Consider the following 22,253-nt stretch of genomic DNA (forward strand, 5'->3'; position numbering starts at 1 on the left):
CCAGATTTATAAAAACACGTATTTTAAACCTTGTTTAAACGTAATCTTTGCATAATAATTACCCCCCGAAGTCCGCTCACTTAGGTGTCCTCTACAAAATCATGACTGATAGTTTTACTAATAAAAAAATAAAACTATGATGCCTTCAATACAACCACTGAATACATAAGTTTCAATTCCTAAAACACATCTAAATGCCTGGAAAGATGCAATTTAATGGAGGCCCATCATTGACCTAAACTAGCACGTTGTAGTTCTGCAGTCTGGCGTGAAAATGACTGTCCCCAATCACAAACACTTCAGTGCCACACTGAAAAGAATGCAGATATGCAAAGTATTGACTTTGCAGGGTCAGGAGTTATTTTTAAGCTTAAGAGCATACCAGGAGCAGCAACTGCAGCCAGCAACCACTTCCAGAGTGAAAGAGCCACAATACAAAACCTGAGGATGAATTCATGTAGTGAGACCAGAGAGTCATATTGCATAGGACTTTTATTCAATTTCACACAGACCTTTATAGATTATCTCTGATTCTGCAGTTAAAAAACAGTTTTCATAAATCCCTCAGAAGAAGTGCTCCATTATCACATTTCCCTTCCAGTGGAGGTATAAATAAAGGGCATGAAATAGAATATCCAGGGTCATCTCGCATTCACAGCAACACACTGCAGAAAGAAGAAAATACACAAGCATTGTAAGTCACAATCTGCGTAAATTACTTCATACACAGCAGTCCAAACATTACATTTCTATTTACACTTGACCCATTTTCAGATTTTTAAAAAAAAAAAAAAAAAAAAAAAAAAAACCATGCCAGTAACCTAAAGCTTTTATTAAAAACATCTTTAAAATAGGTCACAAAGGGTGGGTTCATATTTAGACCTAATTTCATTCAAGCTGGACTTAAGGCAGATTTAAGCTCCAAATATGTGTAAACTAGCAAGTCTGTTTCAGTCACTGCCCTCATAAATCCATGTGTACTTTTTGCTGGCATGGTTAAGCAGTACACCCAGAGGGCAATGGAGAATTTGGAGCTCGTGTCTTAAGTTTTCACATAAACAGTGGAGGACATAACAGTCTCAAAGTGTAAAAAAAAACAAAAAGGGAACGGCAGACTAGAGAGAGATAATCATTGTAACCAGCTTTTTCTTTGTTCCAGTCACACTGCATGAGAGTTATACTGCTTGATTTAAATTAGTTTGAGTCAGGTGTGGTTGAGCAGGAACACACTGAAAACCTGCAGGACTGAACAGTAGAGCATGAATGGGCTTTTTTACCTGAATGCATGGTTGTAGCTTAGCCACCATATCAGGCATTGCTGCATGCAGACCAGACTTCAGTTTAACATCTCCCAGGAAGGAATAAAATGTCAACACCTTCAGAGCCATCTTTTAAGAGATGGAAGTTAATGCTCTAAGCCAGGGGTGCCCAAGTCCAGTCCTCCAGATCTACCATCCTGCAACTTTTAGATGCAACACACCTGAAATCATAGAGCTGAATTCCCTCTTCTGCATGTTATCGAGCGCTGCAGATGCCTGATAACAAGCCATTCATTTGATTCAGGTGTGTTGGAGAAAACCCACATCTAAAAAGCTGCAGGACAGTAGGTATGGAGGACTGAACTTTGGCACCCCTGCTTTATGCAAAACTAGTCCAGGAAACAGGAAAATTAAAGACACTGAAAAAAAACGTTTGGAAATGATTGTTTACTTCACTTACCACACACTCACAAACAATACAGGTGGTTAAATCTTGAATCCAAGTGCCCTCATGCAGTCTTTGTGCGCCTCTATTAAGTCTTTGCAGTTTTCTTCTCCCTTTTCAATTATGCTGGCAAAGAAAAAAAAAGTCAAATATACTCTCCGCGTCACTAACAGTTCCAAGCACCGGGCAGGTACTTACCAAGCATCTCTGACTTTCTTTGTCTCTGGACAAGCGCAGCATGGCCTCAGAGGCTTCTTTTCCTCTGTACTTGCAGTCACAGCAACAGGCTCCACACTGGCAGCAGACAGGGACGACATCTTCAAGCTGAAATACATGCAACAGAATTAACAACGGGCGAACTTCAGATAAATGTAATGGAGTACATCAACTTTTTTTTTGCATATAATGCAAACAACATTAACTGAATTTCTCCTCGACAGGAGACAAAACACAAGAGACGCTTGCCTAGTAGAAGTAGGTGTAAATAATGAAACTGAATGGACATAATGCAGGGGTCTGGTTCTCAAGAGTCACAATCCTGCAGCTTTTCCATGTATTCCTCATGCAACACACCTGACTAAAATTTATCTGTAATTGGGCAGAACTTCACAAGAACTTCACAAGCTGCTGGATCCATTTAATGTAAACCAGGTGTGTTGGAACAGAGACGCATTGAAAACCTGCAGATCAGCAGCACTCCAGGACAAACTGCGCCCCGCCCGACTTAATGAGTTGCTAAAACCTGCTCCTTACAGTAGTCATGAAATGTTCAAGTATGAAGTTTCAAAGCGAGGTACACATCAAGCTAACATGCATTTCCCTTCATTTCAATTGACGTATTGCAAAGAATGGTACCTTACACAAGCCACACCCCACGTGTAAAAGGATATAATAAAAAATACTTAACACTTGCAAGTCTATGTCTCATGCTATACAATAAAGGTTAAGTATTAAATACATGATGCTTAGTGTTTGGTAACACTGAATGATATGGAAACAGTGCTCCCTCCTGGGTCAATCACCCAGTTACAATTATTGATAAATTAATGACAGCTGATTCGAATATATTTTGTCAGATCAGATCTCCAATGGTTCAAACTGTGACAATAGTACAGCTATATCGACTGAATACCACTGTACACTGAAGGAAGTTCTCTTGTGAAAAGATGTGAATAGTGATAAAGAAAAACATAAAAATGTAGCCGAGGGTTTGCATAATCCATCATTCATTTCAACCCTTATTTCAGGTTTTAGACTACATGGAAGTTAACGTCTGATGTGAGTAGGTTTTTATACAGTTATTAGGAAATATCGTATAATCCAGATGAGTACTTTTACTTCCTAGTATTTGACTCGCAGAGGAGAACTGATGCAACTCACGAAACAGAGTAAAACAATAGAAAACTACCACATTCTGGGTAGTAGAGAAAATTCCTGTATTTTGAAGGTCCTTGTAAAAGTAACAAACAGGCATTTATGTAGTGCTTATTTTTTAGTTGTTTAACACCGTTAGATAATTTTTCATTGGGTGTTGTACAACGATTACATAAAGTTGGCTAACATTAGCTAACGATAAGTGTGAAATAAACACGCGTAGTGACGCTCGTTAGGGGATAAAAGTTGTAGTTAAATAAACGCTAAGTATGTAGCTTTGTTTTTTATTTTAACCCCATGCTGGTAAAAAAAAAAAAAAAAAAAAAAAACCGTGGTGAGGCTATGTTGTGTAATGCTAACTTACTTGTACAGAGGCCAATTCTCACGTTAGCAGACGCGTAACCTTCAAAATGAAACCACTACGCAGCGAGCGGGCTCACGTGTTCAATTTTAACGTCATGTGACTAAGCGTAACAGCAAAGCCTTCTGGGAAATGTAGTCTGAATGGGCGCATTCGGAAACGTAACAGTGGGCTTGCGCGAATAAAGGGTAGGCTGGTTATTTATGACAAAAGTATTAGTATTTATACCCTTTCATTGAAGAAAAGGCTGAATTTACAACAGTCACTCAAATAACTGGAGACTTAAAAAAAAGAACAATAACTAAAAATTTGCAAAAATATCATTTAGTAATATAAGACACTGTTTTTTCATTTAATTGACTTGAAGAAGGAAAATAAAAACAAACAAACAATTTGGTCCTGGACAAATTACAGCACTTTTCTGTTGAATAGTGGGACAAAATACCTGTCAACAGGTGCAGAAGTCTGACTGAGAGGAACAGAAAACACCTGACTGTAGCGGAAACATTAAAGGATTGTTCAACAAAATATTATTTTATGAGTGATCTCAGATGTAATAAATTATCTTATTTGTTTGTTTGTTTGTTTGTTTAAAAAAAACAACATTTCTATTGAACCAGAATTAGAAAATAATGTAATGATTTCCATAAAACATTTTTATTTATTATTAATTTAGTCAATTTCAGCTTATTTTACAGGCAGCTGTTTTTTTCCGTCTTTTAAGAAAGGATATGAATAAATATGAGCACAGCTGTATGTATTTATGATGAATGAAAGTGTGTTTTGGTCATTTACAGCACTATTTAGTTTTAAAGAAATGTGATTCTAAAAAAAACTCTGCATTAGCTCAGAATAAAATCAGCTAGTTCAACACAAAACTTATAGCCCATTTATTCCTTAATTTACTGCTTCATGCAAAATCTTGCACAAATAAGAGATCTAAAAATGATTTTCCAGTTTATAAATCATTTAAAAATGATAAATATTTCTTGTCAACATGTAAATAAAGTATTAACCAATACCATTTATATTGACCAAATACTTTTTATTTCTTTTTACTGTTGTTTTGACAAAATGATAGCCAGAAAATCACAATTTAAAAATGATTGCAAAATATTAAGCAAATCAGTCTACATAAAATAAATACAATTTAATAAAACTGTTTAACTATGTTTAAACAACCGTCATAGTTTTAATACGGGATGCACGAAAAAGATATAAATCAGCCCTAGTGGCTTTGAAATGTATTGCATCAGTAAGGTTACGTCATGACTTAACTTCCTCACAGGTTGCATCTGTAAAGGCAGAAAAATAGTCATGTAGGGGTTCAATATTGCATGGAAAGTGTCATGTATCCTATTGAATTAACAATCATTTTTTTCTAATAAGTAAATCCCACTTATTAGCCCAGAAGCATTCAGTTCACATGGGAGGTGAAATGCCACAACTCATTCAGATTTCTCCATGTTCTGATCATTAAAAATGTACACAACTAAAAATGAAGAACACCACAGGATATTTTCCTCCACACAGCTTGTTTGGTGGATGCTGCTGTTATGTAAGACATATTGCTGCCGCTCGGCATGATGTACAGTACACAGCAGCGGTCTGGGACTTCTGGAATATGAAAAATGTTCATTTTCTCTCCTACAGTCCTGAAGGTGTGTGTGCATTTCCACATGCCCATTGAATCTACACAGCATCAGCACAGTGCGTAAGCAGAAGCAATGAGTCACTAACTCTAGTTTAAGGGCCAGCTGTGTGCTAGATAAATGAGCAAGTAAGCATATTGCTCATTTGCTCATCACTTCCAGCACCTCTAATTGAAACACGCACTACTACACTATTTGCTCATATTTTAATGAAAAGTAGCTCTTAATGAATATATGGTAATCTAAATAGCTTTGAGATTAATTTCAGTCATAGTCAGTTATTTGAAGCTTCTTTTAGTTTCAATCTTGCCGGCAGAAATCTGCCCCCTCCAGGATGAGTGGTGAAAAGCAAGTCCTGACCATCTACTGCAGCTTTCTCCTCCTTACAGCATCCTCTTGAAAAGTAGAAGTGTAAGCACTTTTTATTTGTGCGTATTGTGTTAGTATTTGCAATGCAAAAATAATAATAATAATAATAATAAATTTAAAAAAAACAGGATGGTAAAAACTAATATGAAACATTTATGTAAAAAATCTTTTTTTTTTAAAAAAAAAAGCTTGTCTGTGTTTATACACATTAATCTCTTCTGCAGTGTTTAACACTTCATGTAATTAATTCATTCATCCTTAAACTGTATTTGCCTAAAATTACCTTTAATTCTGCTTTTTAAAGGCCACAAGCGTTGTCAGATCAACACTGCAGACAGATTGTTGGAAAGGATCAGCCTGAAGCTTTTTGGAAAAAGTTTGGAAAAGAAAGTGAGCTTCATAAAAAGCTACATATAATAGCTGAAGCATTTTTCAATGCAAAAATAATTTCCAGTTAAACCATACCGACGCAATGAGCATGTACACCAACCTTCCTTGATGATGTCGCCTGCACATCACTTTGTCTTGACTACATATGACACAATAGATTATTTAGTTATCTTGTAAATCTGATGAAAATAAATAAAAAGGAAGACACCATAAATATGATATGTTGTTTGATGGCCCACAACTAATTATATTTTGTTGGATTACAAAGTTTTTGGAAGCTGTCAAGACTGTTTCTTGCATCCCAGCTTATCAATGGCATATTTTATAGTTGTACTACGAATTATCATCAGTAAGCAAACTTCAATTAATCTAAATGTTTTTTGCACAAATCTGAACAATGATCATTAAACATAAACAAAACCTTTTTCATAGCCTTGTCTTGTATCACAGCTTACTTTTTTAATACTGTTTGTATTCGCCTGACCCAAAGTCATTGCACAGAACCCTAAACCTGCTTGCCAAAATAAAATTATTGTATTATTTAAAAAATGTTGATTAGATTTAATGCTTTGCCATGTGCAGGCTACCAAAAGGAAAAACACTACTAATAAGAAATCTAATCATTTTCTGGACCTATTTGTTCTGTTTTAGGTCACTGAAGGCTATTTTCGGACACCCACTGATGCAGAAACAATGTGCACCTGGACAGGTTGGCAGTCGTAGTAGCATTCCACATGCTAAACAAAAACATATCACTCCACCAGAAAAGGTGATTCATACAGCTGGGATGAAAAGCTTGTTTGTTTGCGTTTAGATGCAACTACTTACTTGCATTGTCAAAACGTCAGAGTTATCCCACTTTGCTGTCGTATTATGTAACGCCGCATTTTTAATTTGTCAAACTTGCCAGCTTTCAATTAATCCTCTTATCCTTTCCCAAAAATATCATAAAGTTGTAGATGATTGACCTTCCAAAACCCAGTTTTATAATCCTCAGAAATATCTCTCTCTGTTTTGTTTTCTTTTATTGATGAGAAACATGCAAACAAACAACCAAGAAGTTGGCTCCGTGCTGCCAGGTTACTGTATGTACAGCATCAGGTAACACACTACAGGGTTTAATTACATCCGCAGTAGAGGCGGCCCAGACTGAACTTTGCACATACTGTCAGATGTCTAGTTCACATGACAATAATTGCAGTCTCCTCTGCACGCACACGCACCCGCCATTGTCGTTCATATTAATGTGAGCTGGACTTTGTCCTCTTGACACGGCTTGATTCATGTGGGGCTGAGACACAGATACTGAATAGTTGATGAGCAGGGAGAAAAGAAAAAGAAGTGCAAGGGTGGGGTGGGGGCAGAAATAGAGAGGCAGTCAGAGAGGAAGGGAGGGAGAGAGGGATGGAGCAGAAAGGCGGGCATCCTCTCGCCCCGCTCCACACAGCTTCAGTAAGCCCTGAGCTTGGGAGGCTGGATGTAAAAGTACCTTGTGACCAAAAGGGGAGGTCAGGACTGTTGGAGTCAGACTCCACTCATCCCGAGGAGTAAAAAGGAACAGCAGAAGCTGAGGGAGGATGGCCTGCTCGCTTAGCTGATCAGAGGGGACGGAGACTTTGCCATGGAGAAAGTGAAAGGTCCCACCGTGGGATGTTCCAAAGCCACCTGTGGATGGAGAGCTCTGCTTCTCCCGCAGCTGAACAGACAGTCCCTCTACGTCTACGGCAGCGAGGTGGCCGTGGAGAAGGAGTGCATCCGCCAGCTGGAGAGTGGAGTCTTTGTCATTCACCCTTTTAGCCTCATGAGGTATTTAATATAACTGATAGAATCAGGCCATCCCTGTACAACACTTCCACTCTTTCTTTGGGCTATTTCTGTTCATATTTGTGCCTGATTAATCATGAAATCTCTCTCTTTTATGTTCGGCAAAGTTCCATCTATAGATGAGCTGATATGTTTCACAAATTTTCAATGAGAACAAAAATTTTTTATGTTTTTTAAACTATAAAAGTTCAGTATTTTACTATAAAACTGCTTCACATGGTTAGTTTAGATCTAAGTTTAACAGATGAATTATCAGTCTTTTTCTTTATAAAACAGAAGATATTTAGGTTTTGGAACAATGCACAGAAAAAAACAAGCAGAAGGAGACATCATCACCTTAAATATTAGGTATTTCTTTGTGGCAACATTAATATTCAGAAATACTTTTACAATCTAATCAAGAAAATAATGCAGTGATTCTTTTATTGCAGTCTTACTCTATAAAACCTGTTTATTGAGTTCTTATTGTAAATTAATCCTTACAGTTTTTTAATATGTCATCTTACCTGATAAAAATTCTGTGCCTCTTTTCAGTTCACAGAATATTTTATATTTGTTGAGATAGATCCCCCTTTCAGCTATTTTTAAGCATCTTCCTGCAGTTGCATGTAATAAAAAATTATTGTTATTATTTATCCAAATCAAGTGGCAACTACTGTTATTCTTTTAGGTCATGCTGTACCATTTGTTAGATGTACATTTGCAGTGACTTTGAAGAATTTCTTTTAAGAAAGTGTGGAAATAAATCTGCCTGAGCATCTCTACCAACTGGTTTGGGTATGTAAAACCTAAACTAAATGTTTGTTATAACACTACTGTTTCAGATTTCACCCATTTCACAGTTGTTACATTATTATTAACTTATTTGTTTTAACATTTGCTAAAAACCTTGATTTTTGTTTGTTTGTTTATTCTTGTCCAAAACAAATGGAAAAACACAGAGAAACATTTTCTCTGGTTCTTGTTTTTAGTATAAAAGTTAAAGAGTTAAAAATGTCAATAATTTAACCACAGAATGTGCTTACTTATTTAGTTTCCTTTCAAATTAAAAACCGATAAAGAGAATAAAATATTATAAAAGGACATCATGAAAAGCACAAGCAGGCATCAAAGTCAAAAGTAAGTCCCCTAAAATGACGATTGAAGGTTGATTTGCAGCATATGAGACTTCACGAGACGATACTGAAGGATTAGGAAGTAAAAAAAAAACAAAAAACAGGCGGCTCAAATGGCTTCTTTAAGGATCAGGTTTTCAAAGATGGATGGCTTTGCATTATCAGCGTGGCATTGTTATTATCAATCTGTAAGGTGATCACGGGGAGTGAAAACAGAGATGGAATTAAACAATTGCGATCAGAGAGCAGAGTTATTTGAGCTTGGCAATTGAACCCTGGCTGAGGAGATGTGCAGTTACATTATCAGAGTATTTAGTGTGCATAAATCAGCTTGCCTTACCGACCGCAGCAGGACCGCCTAATGAGTTCTAATGAGAAGAACTGAGACTTCCCACTACAAATCTATATGAAAATTAAAGTGTTGAGGGGTAATTAAAGGTCATTCAGGTTGACTTAATTCATGTTTTTTGTGCTCTTTCTCCCGTAGGAGTTACTACATCATGTGCATGATGGCCATCACGTTTCTGAACCTGATTGGGATTCCCATGGAGATCGCGTTTCTGGACGGCAACAGTGGGCTTGCATGGGAAAGCTTTAACGTGTTCTCAGACACGCTGTTTCTGCTCGATGTGGTTCTGAACTTTCGCATGGGTATCATAACAGAGGACGCAGAGGTGAGAGTGCCTGTGCTCTATTTTCAGACACAATCTGGAGGATGATAATCCCTGCACGGACAAACTCATACAATCCATCTCTGCCCCCCATCTGTAATCTACTCAATACACGAAAGGCTAGATTAACCTCCCGTGGAGCGCCATCAAATTCACAGGCAACATTGGCACCTGCTGTTTGATTTTATAACAGGGATTATCATGTTTTGTTAAGTGAGTATATAACATTTCCAATTAAGTACTATTCAGGGTATATCGTGTTTGTTTTCATCTCTTCGCGGAGTTCTTGCCAATCCCAAATGGCCCATCTGTGGTGTGTTTCCCCGCAAGCATCTGGTTCCACCTGATTTATTCTCAGTTGGCTTCTGCCCGTTTCAAATATTCATGCATGTGCTCCAGCAACACTTCAGTGAGTCTGTCAAATGAATGTCAAGCTTTTTTTTTGAGCAGCCTATTAATCTGATCTGTGGTTACTGTCACCCTTCATTTTGAACTTACCCCCGAAATATGGCTTCAGCTCAAATGCTGGATTGTTCATCTGATTGTGTCACGTGCTGCTCAGTATCTTCACTCATCCGTTCAATCCACTGCTGTGTTATCCTTTATAGGAAGCTATTCTGGACATCAAGCGGATACGGATCAGTTACCTAAGGACATGGTTCATACCAGATGTTATAGCAGCTTTCCCTATTGGATACATCCTGCTGTTTGCGGTAATAATGAACAGACTGTAAAGTTATAAGTCAGCTGTGTACGAAGGTTCATGCTGGTTCACAAAGCAATGATGCACCTAATTCAAATGATCTGTTTATGTTTTTGTTTTTTTTATGTGTGTGGTACTTGAACTGATAAGAAGACAACAGGCTAAACTGCTTAAGTAAATATATTAGAATATGCATAAAAAAATGTCAACAAACAAGGATAATGCCTTAAAAAAGAAAAGAAAAGAAATGTTGTAATTTGCATTTTCAGGACTTACATTACCACAATGATGACAACCCATCCAAGGCCAACAGGATGATGAGGATACTGATGTTTGTGCGCATCCTTAGCTTGATCCGACTGGCTCGGGTGTCCAGACTGGTCCGGTTCTTCAATGAAGTCGAGAAAGTAAGTTCCAAGCCCAGACAAGCCACAAAGCTCACCTCTGACATTCAGTCATGCTGACGCCTCTTCACGCCTGGCTCCAGCGACAAATCTGACCCCATTATCATTTCTTTTTTCTCCTTTCCTAATTCAGTAATATGATCTTAAACATGGGACATGACAGGTCAAAAATCAACCAAACGTCTTTGCTAATCTCTTAATTATTGGGAATATTTTTGGATCTGGCTTTGATATTTCATGAGGTTGAGACAACTGTCTTGTGTAACTAAGTTTCAGCGTATAGCTTGGTGTAATTGTGCTTGGTTGGATTTCCTAAACTACCAAGTTGGAACTGTGAGAATCTGAATGAATGGATTTTTCTTGGTCATATTTTAAACGCAGAAACATTCGCGTTACAAAACCTTAGAGGCTGTAGACCTTTCTGAATGCCACTGCATGGTTCAACCTCTGAACCGCCGAGAAGGTTAGAGAGGATATGTTTGTGCTGACATCTGTCTGTGTGTGTTTCAGTCTGTTTGTTAGGAGCTTTACGCAAATTTTGGTAGTGATCTGGATCACTACATCATTGCTGGTTTGGGTTTTCAGTATATATGCATGTAGCGCCACAATAAATGGTCAGGGTGCTTGGCCAAGAAATACAGAAGAAGCTCTCAACAGGCTTTGCAAGATAGATCTGGATCCCGGCAACATTCTAGATATTTCAGTCTAGAACAGGGAAAAATGGGGAATCTTTGGTATTTTCATCACTGCAAGATAACAAATTGAGATACAGACATGCAACAAACACCACAATATAGCAGAGATACTTATGATTCATGATCAATAAATCTATTAATGTATCCATGCAAAATGAATGTAAGACTAGATCTTATGGTGGAAATCATAATGTGGGTGAAAATTAGCTGTTTTGTGGAGGTCTGCAGTGCTTTTCTAGTTGTACTTTAGGTTAACTGATGTCACCATCACATGTAATGTTCTTGGTTTTCCATCTGTATTTCCTGAAATTCCTGATGCAGAGTTGTTGGGACCGTTCGTGAGCTGGCTCTTTGTGTTCCCGTCTTTATTGATTAGGCTGACTGAATCGTATTGAAAGCCATGGTCTGCACACATTACTGGAGTTTTGGATGGGTTAGTGTTGGAAGGACAGGCTGGTTTCATCTGAAGAAACTTTCTGCAGCTTGGAAGGATTTTCAGAGGGCCTCATATCTGAGCTGGCTAAACTGGGAAAATATTTCCTCCATGAAGTATTACAGCTTTTGGTTATATGAGGTAGCTCACAGGTGGAGGTTGTAGCTCTCAACATTTCCAGTTGCTCAGATTGTCCATTTCTGCTTTTCTGCTTCAACTTATGCTTTAAAAAGGAACATGTACTAACTTTAGGGTGACTGTTTGCAAAAAAAACCATTCAGACATGACTAATCATTCCCTGTTCATGAGGTGAAGGAGAGCGCTGGTCAAGTTGTGTGTGTTCTAACAAGAGTGAGAACAAGTACCAAGAAGAAACTAGTGAATCTGATCTGAAATCTAAAGTTATTACTCTTTACGTTCCAAAGCACATTCAGATATAGTTACACCTGAGCATAGCCCTGAAAAAAGCTGAATTTGAGAGAATGCAGCTGAAACAGTGTAATGAGCCCTGCAGCCCTGACATGCCTGTGAAAAGAGGTGTTTATTTTCTACACTTCAGCTGACTCATTTACCTCATTTCCACAGGATTTTATACCACAACGAACCCCGGAGCGAAGCAGCTGATCTGAATGAACCTTTTTGTGTTTTAAGCTGCATATTAGTTAACATGCATGTAGTGGCAACGTAAGTTAAACATAACAGAACCTGTGTTGACCACTCTTGCAGGACGTGCGGTTTCTGACTCGTGACAAAAACTAAGCAAACGGATACAAAAAAATGATCTCCGTTTATCAAACAAGCAATTTATAAAAAAAAAAAAAAAAAAAAAAAAGCAGCGACTACTTTAACAAACAAAATATAAACAAAAATATTTTCTTCTATTTACAATCAGAGAAACTGTAGCTCCTCGTCCTGCTCCATTTACAATGCGCACTCTGCAGCACACTCTCCCTTCACGGTCCTAATGCAGGACGTTAAAAGGAGCCTAAAATAGTCAATTTAACTATGATATATAAAGACAAAAATATAATTAAAACTATACAAAACCTAACAAAATTTTCCATAGCAGGATAAACAATACATTATCTATAACAACAAAAAATGGTTCCGTTATAATGTTATGTACAAAAGCATATAAAGTAAACATAACTTTTACATGGCTCTAACAATGCAGTTTAAATTCATTTTCAGTAAATGGACTGTACTTGTACAGCACTTTTCTAGTCATCTTGACCACTCAAAGCGCTGTAATACGACATGTCACTGTCACACTTATACAGCTCTACAGCATTTTATAAAGGAAGTGCTTTAAACCACAATAGACACATTGGGAGGCAACGTGGAGTTCAGTGTCTCCCCCGAAGACCGAAGCTTGGAATCGAACCACCAACTTTCAGGTTGGCAGACCGCTCCTCCTCCTGAGCTATAGCCACTGTCGTATATTGTTGGTAATATGTATGTATGGATATAGTCTGTTTTCTTTTTTACTTTTTTTCCAGTCACCAAAGCTCCCCAGTATCTGTTTCTGTACCTCTTCTCAGCTTGCTGCTCATCTCGTCTTTTCAGCATCAGATACTCTGTTTCTGCTGCTGCTGCTTTCTTCTTCTTCTTCTTCTCTGTCCTCTTTGACCTGGAATTACAGAGCCAGAGTTTGTTTTTAAATGTTTTATAGAATGTGCTAAATTGCTCCTATTTTCCGCATGATTGTTTTAATTTTCTACCTTGCAGATGTGGCAAAAAAAGCTTTGTCTTGTCAAGGCTTCATTTGTCATTGGTGTGGAATGTGTTTGGGTCCTGATTTATTTTTTAGTATGAATTTCCTTTTGGCCCACTTGTCTAAGAAAAGAAAAAAAACTTAAATACTGCGCATCAGTGTTTTCAGCATTAATAGTTGATTTGATTTGGAAACACAGAGAGTCTACTAAAAAGGAGGAAAAACATGACTTTTTTTTTTAGTCAGAACATTTTAGGGGTGTTATTTTTTTGGAAAAATAAATGAAAAGAAGACATTTATTCCTCCAGGCATTCATCACAGTTTACAGAACTTTCCACTCTGCACACGCTCTGCAGCTCAGACACTGTTTTCTTCTGTGAGATTATTTAATTATTAAAGGTGCAAATGAAGTGGTTTAGATAATCTGACTAAACTGCTGGCTTGTTCGCAGCTTGCCTGCTCATCTGACCGCTCATGTTTCTTACCCTGTCTGTCTGGGTTGTAATCACTTAGTCATGTGATGCCTCAAATCTAAACAAAACATATATATATATATATATATATATATATATATATACATATAGTAAAATTTTTGTCGTTTTTATTGTTTTTATTTTTGTACTTGTCGTCTTGGGCATTATAGCAGCAGAATGATGGTCTGGCTTATTGTGTTGTTTTTCCTAATTGAATTTTTTTTTAAAAATGACTAGCAAAAAAAAGTTGTGATCAGTAGCACTGCTCCGACAAGTGCATATTTTTACTGTTATTATTATTGTTATATATTGTTATTATTTATTTATTGTTATATATTGTTATAATTTTATTGCTATTTTTACTATAACATGGTTGCATCAGAGTGCACATCGCAGACAAGACAAGCTGACAAGACAATCTGTGATGGGTATTATATGCTCACCAAGTGTCTTGTCTCCATTTGGCAGGTGTCAAATGCAAACCTGGAGGTGGTTCGTCTGTTCTTCCGCATCTTGTCTCTCTTCATGATGATTTTTTTGTTGTGTCACTGGAACGGCTGCATCCAGTACTTTGTCCCCATGCTGGAGGAGTTCCCCACAGACTGCTGGGTTCGGAAGGAAAACCTGATGGTAAATCTTTCTCTGAATGAAGACACTGTGGATAATGACTGAAATTAAAATTTAAAAAAGGTTTTTGTAAAGAAGACCGTCAACCTTTTCTGTATATCCACTAAGAAAAACACAACTAATAGGCCTTTTCTCCCCCAGAATGCAACAGTCATTGTAAAATACTCTTGGGGGGTTTTCCGAGCTCTTTCCCAGATGATTGCTCTCTCTTATGGCTCCATGGATGCACCAACAAGTGAGAATTATTATAATCTCTTATTTAACGATGCAAAACAGAAAAAGAAAATTCCTAACTCAGGTTGTCATGTTGCTCTCCAGATTACGTTGAACTGTGGATCGTCATGGTCAGCATGGTTTCTGGCTGTCTGATGTACACCGTGCTCGTGGCCAACGCTACTGCCATGATCGCCAACCTCGACCCAGCAGCTAAGGAGTACAAGAGCAAGGTCCTTAAGGGTTACACTCAGTTTTAACTTTTACCCATGAACCCTTCTGTTTGCAGCATTAAGGTGCCACTTTATTCATAATTATTAAGGAATATGGATTATCTAGACCTTTAGTCAAAATGCCAGAGGCCATGTAGAAGCTTCTGTTCCTTCATCTCCGTAAGTAAAGGGGAATCTGTCCTACCTGAAAGAATAACATGTATAAACAGGGTTGGATCTTAGTTTTCTTAGCAAATATACTGCCTGACAAAAGCAAAAGAAAAGCTGCCTCTGGATTTAACTAAGCAAACAGGTACAAGCCTCCTGTTGGATGATTGCATGGATGATCATCTTTCAACTAGCAGCAAGTTACTTAACTTCTACTGGTTCAAAGATTGCCCTGTGATGGACTGCCGACCTGTCCCTGGTGGGCCCTGCTTCTTGCCCAGTGATTGCTGGGATAGGCTCCACCTTCCCCACAACCCTTGATCACACTAGGTGGTTCAGTAAATGAATGAATGAATGATGCAAAGAGTAACTTTTCATTTCTTAAACAGAAATGTGGAAAGTCACATCCCATTATCACAAGAAAGATGTTAGTCTGTTTAAGAAAGATCAAATAATTGTTATGCATGAAAAATATCCATGGAGACTGAAAAAAAAATACTAAAACTGGGTTATGAACTGTCCAACACATCATTAAGAACTGGAAGGACGTTGGGGAACCATCGTCTTCCAGGAAGAAATGTGGTTGGAAGGAGATCCTGAATGATGGGGATTGGAGATCTCTTAAGTTTGGTGAAATTAAATAGAAGTAATAAAAACAAGAGTAAAACACATGGATCTGTTTAATAATCAAAGTAAGAACATTCTGGATGCAAAATGCAAAGGGAACTCAGAGACTGGGACTGAACAACAATAAGAAAACCACTGATCAGTGAGCTAGACTTCAGTTTGCTAAGGAGCAGGGATCACCAATCCTGGTCCTCGAGGGCCGGTCTCCTGGAGGTTTTCCAAGTGACCCTGCTGGAAACTGCTGTCTCAGACTCAGACAAGCTCTGCACATGTCTGCTAAATAAACATTGATTTGATTCAGGTGTTTTGCATTGAGGACACTTGGAAAACCTGCAGGACACCGGCCCTAGAAGACCAGGATCGGTGATCGAGCTTGGACTCTGGAGCAATGGAAGAAAGTCATTTCATCTGATGAATCCAGATTCATCCTGTTCCAGAGTGATGGGAGCATCAGGGTATAAAATGATGGAGCCATCATATCTAATGCCTTCCTTAAAGCCTATGGGGGCAGTCTATGATCTGGGCTCGCTGCAGTTGGTCAGGTCTAGGTTCAGCAACATTATGTTCCCAAAGAAAGAGGTCAGCTGACTCCCTGAATGTACTGACCAGGTGTGGTGGAAATTATGCACATAGTGTAGTTTTAATATGTTACTCCTTTATTAAGCTTCTTTTATGTAGTACAAAATATATATTCTGCATAGTTTAGAGTAGTTCAGAAAGCTTGCTTTAGTAGGTTCATGCATAAAACTGAATGTTCTGTTCAAGGCCTGTTTCAGCTTTGACTGTTGTTATCTTCAGACTGGCAGCTGTTTTGACTCGTGCTGCCAGGCAAAGGTTGTTTGTGTCTGCCTACAGATCGCTGTAACACCATGAGCAGGTCCAGAGCTCTCGAGACCTCTCGCTCGCAACATCTGCGCATGGTCAATAAATTGAACAGTTGATTTCTAGATTTATTTCTCATCAGATAAATTCCACGACACCCGGTTATACCAAATTCTAGATGTTCTTCTTTCCTGATGAGACGGACTTTTCCCAAGGCGATGATAACGGGACTAATCAGGCTGAAATAGTAAAAGAGTGGTTCAGGGAGCGTGCAACATCATTTACACACATGGATTGGCCAGCACAGAGACCAGACCTGAACCCCTTTGGGAATCTTTGGGATGTGCCGGAGAAGGCTTGGGGCAGTATTCAGGCTCTCCCATCATCAGCACAAGCTCTTGGTGAAAAGATTAAATACAGAAGCTTCTTGAAACAAGACGATGCTGCTGTGTGGGATCTTTTGTGTGTGTGTGTGTGGGGGGGGGACATCATAACAAATTTAATATTTTTAAGCCCTTATTTCAAAGAGAAAAGCATGACAATATGTGAAGTTGTGGAAGTGGAGCTATGCATTTGTGATGCAAGATTAAATGTACCGTCTGGGGGAATCTTTGTGCGTCATGGATCTTGGTGTCTGAAAGTGCTCTTGCTCTGAACAGATGAGCCGTTTGGAGCACTACATGACCTTCATGAAGCTTCCACCAGAGTTGCAGCTTCGCATCAACAACTACTACCAGGCTCGCTACGGAGGGAAATGGTTTGATGAGAAGGATGTCATGGGCATCGTGTCCTCAGCACTCAAAGAGGTGGTTAAAAATGGATGCTCATTTCTGAACTGCTTATATTTGATTTTATTTCATGAGTCTGGTATTAAAATTTGTATGAAGCATCTTATACAATTACAATCCCAAAGACATGGTGTTAACAGAAGCATGGAAGAAAGAAAAGTAGCAAATTCTGCGCTAATTAAAATGTTAAAATTATTGCCAGTAATTGAAGATTATTGTTATAAAACTAAAGTCTAGTTTTGTTATGATATGGTGCAGCAAAGATTATTGTCATTTATATCCATATTGTGTAGCTGTCCAGTGAGAACATATTAGTAATTGAGTTTACATAGTAAACACAAAGTGTGGATTTTGTGGAGATGACTTTGATGATCATCCTCATTAGATTAAATCTATTTAAATGCAGTTTCTTTACATGATGTACAGATTTATTGTTGTGTTACACATTTGACTGGTGCCTTCATATTCATGTGAATGAATACACGTCTCAACAGGGTTTCCAATCATTGCTATTTATTTTTCAGGAGATCTTGACCGTCATGTGCAGCCGGCTGCTAAAAAACGTGCCAATGTTTCAGAACAGAGACGAAAACTTTATTCACGCCATCCTCCTCAAACTGGAGTACGAGGTGTTCCAGGAGGGAGACGTCATCGTTCGACAGAACGTTCCCGGTGATCGCATGTTCTTCATCGACCACGGCCAAGTAGTCATGGAGACCGATTCCTACGAGAGGGAGCTGTGTGACGGAGACTTTTTTGGAGGTGGGATTGATAAATGTTATATATTATCTGATTTTTTTTCTGAAATAATTCACTTGCTTCATGATATCAGTTTAACACTTCTTTTGAAATCCTTAAAGCTTTAGAGGAGTAATATCACTGTAAAAAACCAAAGCAATCAAAGCCATTAAAAGCCTCACAGTGTTCCTGTGCAAACTTTTGCTCTGAAAAATGTGTCAGCGTTGTCACGCCAAAGGTTTTAAAGGAAGTGCACTGCATCATATAAATATGCTTGTCTTTCAAAGCTCAAGACATTTCAGGTTGATTTTTCTAGAAGCTGCCAGGCAGACAGACTTCAGCTCACTTTGCAAATTGTTTGTAGAGACCGGTGTATTTTTCTTATTTTTCACTAATAGTATACATACTATAGAATATATATATTTCGTAGTATATATTTTACATATTTTGTCAAATCTCACAAGTGTTTCATTTAATATGACATCAAAAGTATTCAAAAACACTTTGTGAACAAATGTGTATAAATTAGTGTTATAAATTCTACTTTTACTGGCAGCAAGAAACAATTTATATATATATATATATATATATATATATATATATATATATATATATATATATATATGTGTGTATATATATATATATGTGTGTATATATATATATATATGTGTATATATGTATATATGTGTATATATGTATATATATATATGTGTATATATATATGTAGATAGATAGATAGATAGATAATGTGTGTGTGTGTGTTTACTCAGCAGTCATACATTGATACATTGTATATTCCTATTTTTTATTCATGTATTTACTTTTCCCCTTTCTATGAATTACATTTCTCCATCACGTGGTGCAGATTAACTCAGCTTTACAGAACCTGACTCAGCTCATGTTCTGCTTTCCCACTTCTTGCCAATCCCCTCAGTGGGGGTGTCTTATTATTGCACTGCTGAAGCAAGAAGAAGAGTCAGGCCACAGAACCCAGCTGAATATGAGTGTAGATAGGTTATTGCACTGAGTGAGTGTGTGTGGGTGACGGAGTACAGAAGTGTTTCTGTGTATTTCTTTATATCTTTTCAAGGCAAACAGAACAACCATGAGCTACTCAGCTCACCTTACATCAACAGAAGTATATAAAAAAAAAAGACTTTGATTTGTGCTAGCTGTTAAAAATATGCACATTGCTCATTTTTAAATGCAAAGTGCATTCACAGTTTGGATGTTTGTGTCTGTGAACTAAGAAGATGTGAATCAGGAAATTATCTCAAAAGAAATTTTATGTACTAAAAACTGGAATCTGGACTCCCCACTTGGCCGGAACAGAAATGTAAGTTTTTGGAACTAGTTCATCTTCTTTTAGCCTCAGTTTCGCTGCTTCAGCAGAACACATTTTTGTCCTAGTATCACGAAACCATTAGTGTTTCTTCAAAACGAGTGTACCAGTCTGTGTGTATCTTCCTGTCTAACATAAACTGTGATGAAATAATGCTTTTAAAAATGAAAACCAAAGAGAATGAATCTCTTTTTCTTCTAATTTGGTTTATTTATTTTATTTTAAGGCTTTAGGTGGGAACAGGTCCTAATCTGTTTGGCATCAGACAGTTAGAGTTAAGCAGGCTTTCCCAAACAACTTAGCAACGTCTGGTCATTTAATTTAGGATTAATTGTCAGGGCTCATCCCCATCATTAGTTCACACGCTCGTTCACAACGGTCTTCTGGTTCCTTCTGTGTCTGCAGAGACATGTGTGCTGACCAAAGGCAAACATCTGGCCACGGTGAAGGCGGTGACTGACTGCCAGTGCTTCTCTCTGTCCTGGAATGACTTCCAGCATGCGCTCCAGGGCTTCCCAGATGTCAAAAAGGACGTGGAAAAAATGGTCTTGCTCAATGATGACGATATATTTCTGTGAGATCAACAAGAACCACTTTGACTTTTTCCTCTGCGAAGAGGACACAAGCAATGGCATTTCAAGGGAATTTTGCCTGGTTAAGTGATGGACTATGACGCTTTTCTACACGGATACAAATGGAACATTTATTCACTCATAAAATTGACAATTCCGATAATCTTATCAGTCTAGGAGTCATTTTATCTTCTGATCAGCAATAAACAAGCACCTCAACAGTAAGAAAAGTCAGTTATTTGGTCTCAGCCTCCTTTTTTAAGCTGCAATTTAATTATATTTGTTCATTATTTCATTTTCCATCCCACTTAGTTTAATTCAGGGTTGTGGGGATGCTAAAGCCCATCCCAGCAGTAGCAGGCGAGGTAGAGAACATCCTGAACAGGTCATCAGTCCATTACCTGATTTTAATTATAATGTTTTATAAATCATGTTCCCAGAAAAGATTGGACAAACTATCATGGGAAATTCTGATTTCTCAAAAGTAATATCTCCAAAATGTTGTGTCAAACTTGAATATTCTGGCTGCACCGACAGTCTCTGATACGAGAAACACCGAATACTATGTATTTCATTAAATCATTAAATTCAGAGTGTGTTATCACACAGATAAATTCTGTAGAGTTGTGATCATAAATATCAGTGGTTCCTAACCTATTTTCCTTGAGGATCACCTTCATGCACCGGCCAAACAGCCATGGACCCCCTCCCCCACCCATGCTGAAACCATCCTTGGTTTTATGCTTTCAACACGGAAAATGTCGCTATAAATAATGTACCGGTATTCTGGTTAAGCCTTGTCAAAGTTAAATTAACAGCATATAGCCTTACTTTTATTCCTTAAATGTGTAGACATTAATCACAATGGCCCTTAAGCCTCAGGGACCTCCTGTGCTCTTTGGGGGCCCCCTTTGGAGGTTCCCGGACCCCACACTGCAAAAACTGAACTCTAAGTAAGATTAAAAATCTTAAATTGAGAACACATATGCTTATTATTTTAAAGGTAAGATAATTCTTAGTTTTTATGCCAGAGAATTCCTCTTGTTTTAAGAGTTTTGGTTTTTTTTTTTTACTTGTTTTTGGAAGTCTTGACAAACCAAATTTTCTTGTTCTGTTGGAAGATAGTTTATCTTATTTTAAGCAACATTTACCTCATTTTTGTATCTTTTTTTCTTGTTTTTTTTAAGGCTGAGTTTTTGCAGTGCAGGTTGGGACCCACTGATAAATATGATATAATGATACATTGTGAGGAATGTAAAGAAGCCACTGTAGGTGGACACAGATGTTTCTAAAATGTGAAACACAACAAGTCTTATGTATGACTGTGTAGCATAAATTAGATCATGATAAGGTCTTGCCCAAACATGTTCAGGTACAGTAAACTCAGCATATTGGATTAGAACCATGAGGATGTGAAAAAACAGGAAAAATGACCCCCACTTTAAATATGTTACAACCAAAAGAGTAACGGCTGCTGGAGGATGAAGACTGATGATGTTCCAGTGTTGCTTTAAGAACGCATGTTTTTCCTCTGTCCTTTTAATGCTCACATTTCATGCCTCTGGGAAAAAGCCAAGAACAGCAGTGTCCCCAGCAGCCTGTAACAAACTGTATTTCTTTGCTATGTCAGCAGTTTGTGTGGGTTTCCCCAGGGAAGGGGAAGCAGATAATCCCGGGGAGGTGCTACATCTAGGAGAAATGTGGCTGCACTGAACTGACAGCTTAACATCTGACTGTCTCTCAGCCCACATTCAGTTTTACTCCATCACAAACTCTCTCCATTCTTTTTAATTATCTCCTCTCCAAAGCAGTGAAAAGTTAAAAGGTCAACAGCACCAAAACCACGACGAGCAATTGTGGGATTGTTCGACACGCTTCCCGCACTGCCCTCAAGTGGCTTCAAACTGCTGCAGCATGCAGATGTGTGTGTGTGTGTGTGTGTGTGTGTGTGTGTGTGTGTGTGTGTGTGTGTGTGTGTGTGTGCGCAAAGCCCCACAGTAAAAGCTTCACTGACCACTACCTACAAAAGGTTTTCCACAATCATGATGTCTCCTAGATTTTCCTCAAATTGAAATAATCTGATCCTTTTAAAAGTGCATCATATCCTAAAGGCTGACGATTTCTCTTTCTTTCAACAGAGCAACAAGTTTCTTCACATATCTTTTGAGAACTCCCTTAAAAGAGAGTTTTTTGTTGTTGTTGTTGTTTTTTTTATCTCAATGAGACTTTCCTGGTTAAATAAAATAAATAAAAGTGTGATTG

At 37.9% G+C, this 22,253-nt stretch overlaps 2 protein-coding genes across 2 annotated transcripts; one reads left to right on the plus strand and one right to left on the minus strand.

Moving 5' to 3' along the window:
• Positions 1–474: 474 nt before the first annotated feature.
• Positions 475–3,507, minus strand: cox17 (cytochrome c oxidase copper chaperone COX17). The gene is made up of 4 exons (XM_079254437.1): positions 3,443–3,507; positions 1,903–2,028; positions 1,720–1,830; positions 475–665 (listed from the first exon to the last, which is right to left on the minus strand). The coding sequence occupies exons 2-3, from the start codon at positions 2,019–2,021 to the stop codon at positions 1,746–1,748; spliced, it is 204 nt and encodes a 67-aa protein (XP_079110563.1). The 5' UTR covers positions 2,022–2,028; positions 3,443–3,507; the 3' UTR covers positions 475–665; positions 1,720–1,745.
• A 3,964-nt stretch (positions 3,508–7,471) lies between these two features.
• On the plus strand, positions 7,472–19,997 carry hcn5 (hyperpolarization activated cyclic nucleotide-gated potassium channel 5; the record flags this gene model as incomplete). Its single annotated transcript, XM_079254343.1, has 10 exons — positions 7,472–7,656; positions 9,277–9,463; positions 10,069–10,173; positions 10,433–10,570; positions 14,351–14,512; positions 14,651–14,744; positions 14,828–14,955; positions 17,211–17,357; positions 17,864–18,101; positions 19,825–19,997. 10 exons carry the CDS (start codon positions 7,472–7,474, stop codon positions 19,995–19,997), a joined length of 1,557 nt encoding a protein of 518 aa, XP_079110469.1.
• Between the last annotated feature and the right edge of the window lie 2,256 nt (positions 19,998–22,253).

Source organism: Telmatherina bonti, assembly GCF_933228915.1.
Source record: "Telmatherina bonti genome assembly, chromosome: 15".
NCBI classification, from domain to species: Eukaryota; Metazoa; Chordata; class Actinopteri; order Atheriniformes; family Telmatherinidae; genus Telmatherina; species Telmatherina bonti.

Excerpts from the sequence above, each read along its gene's own strand:
- cox17 (XM_079254437.1), bottom strand. The coding sequence starts at position 2,021 with ATGTCGTCCCTGTCTGCTGCCAGTGTGGAGCCTGTTGCTGTGACTGCA. Across the intron at positions 1,831-1,902 it reads AAGAAAGTCAGAGATGCTTG|CATAATTGAAAAGGGAGAAG; the intron begins GTAAGTACCTGC and ends TTTCTTTGCCAG.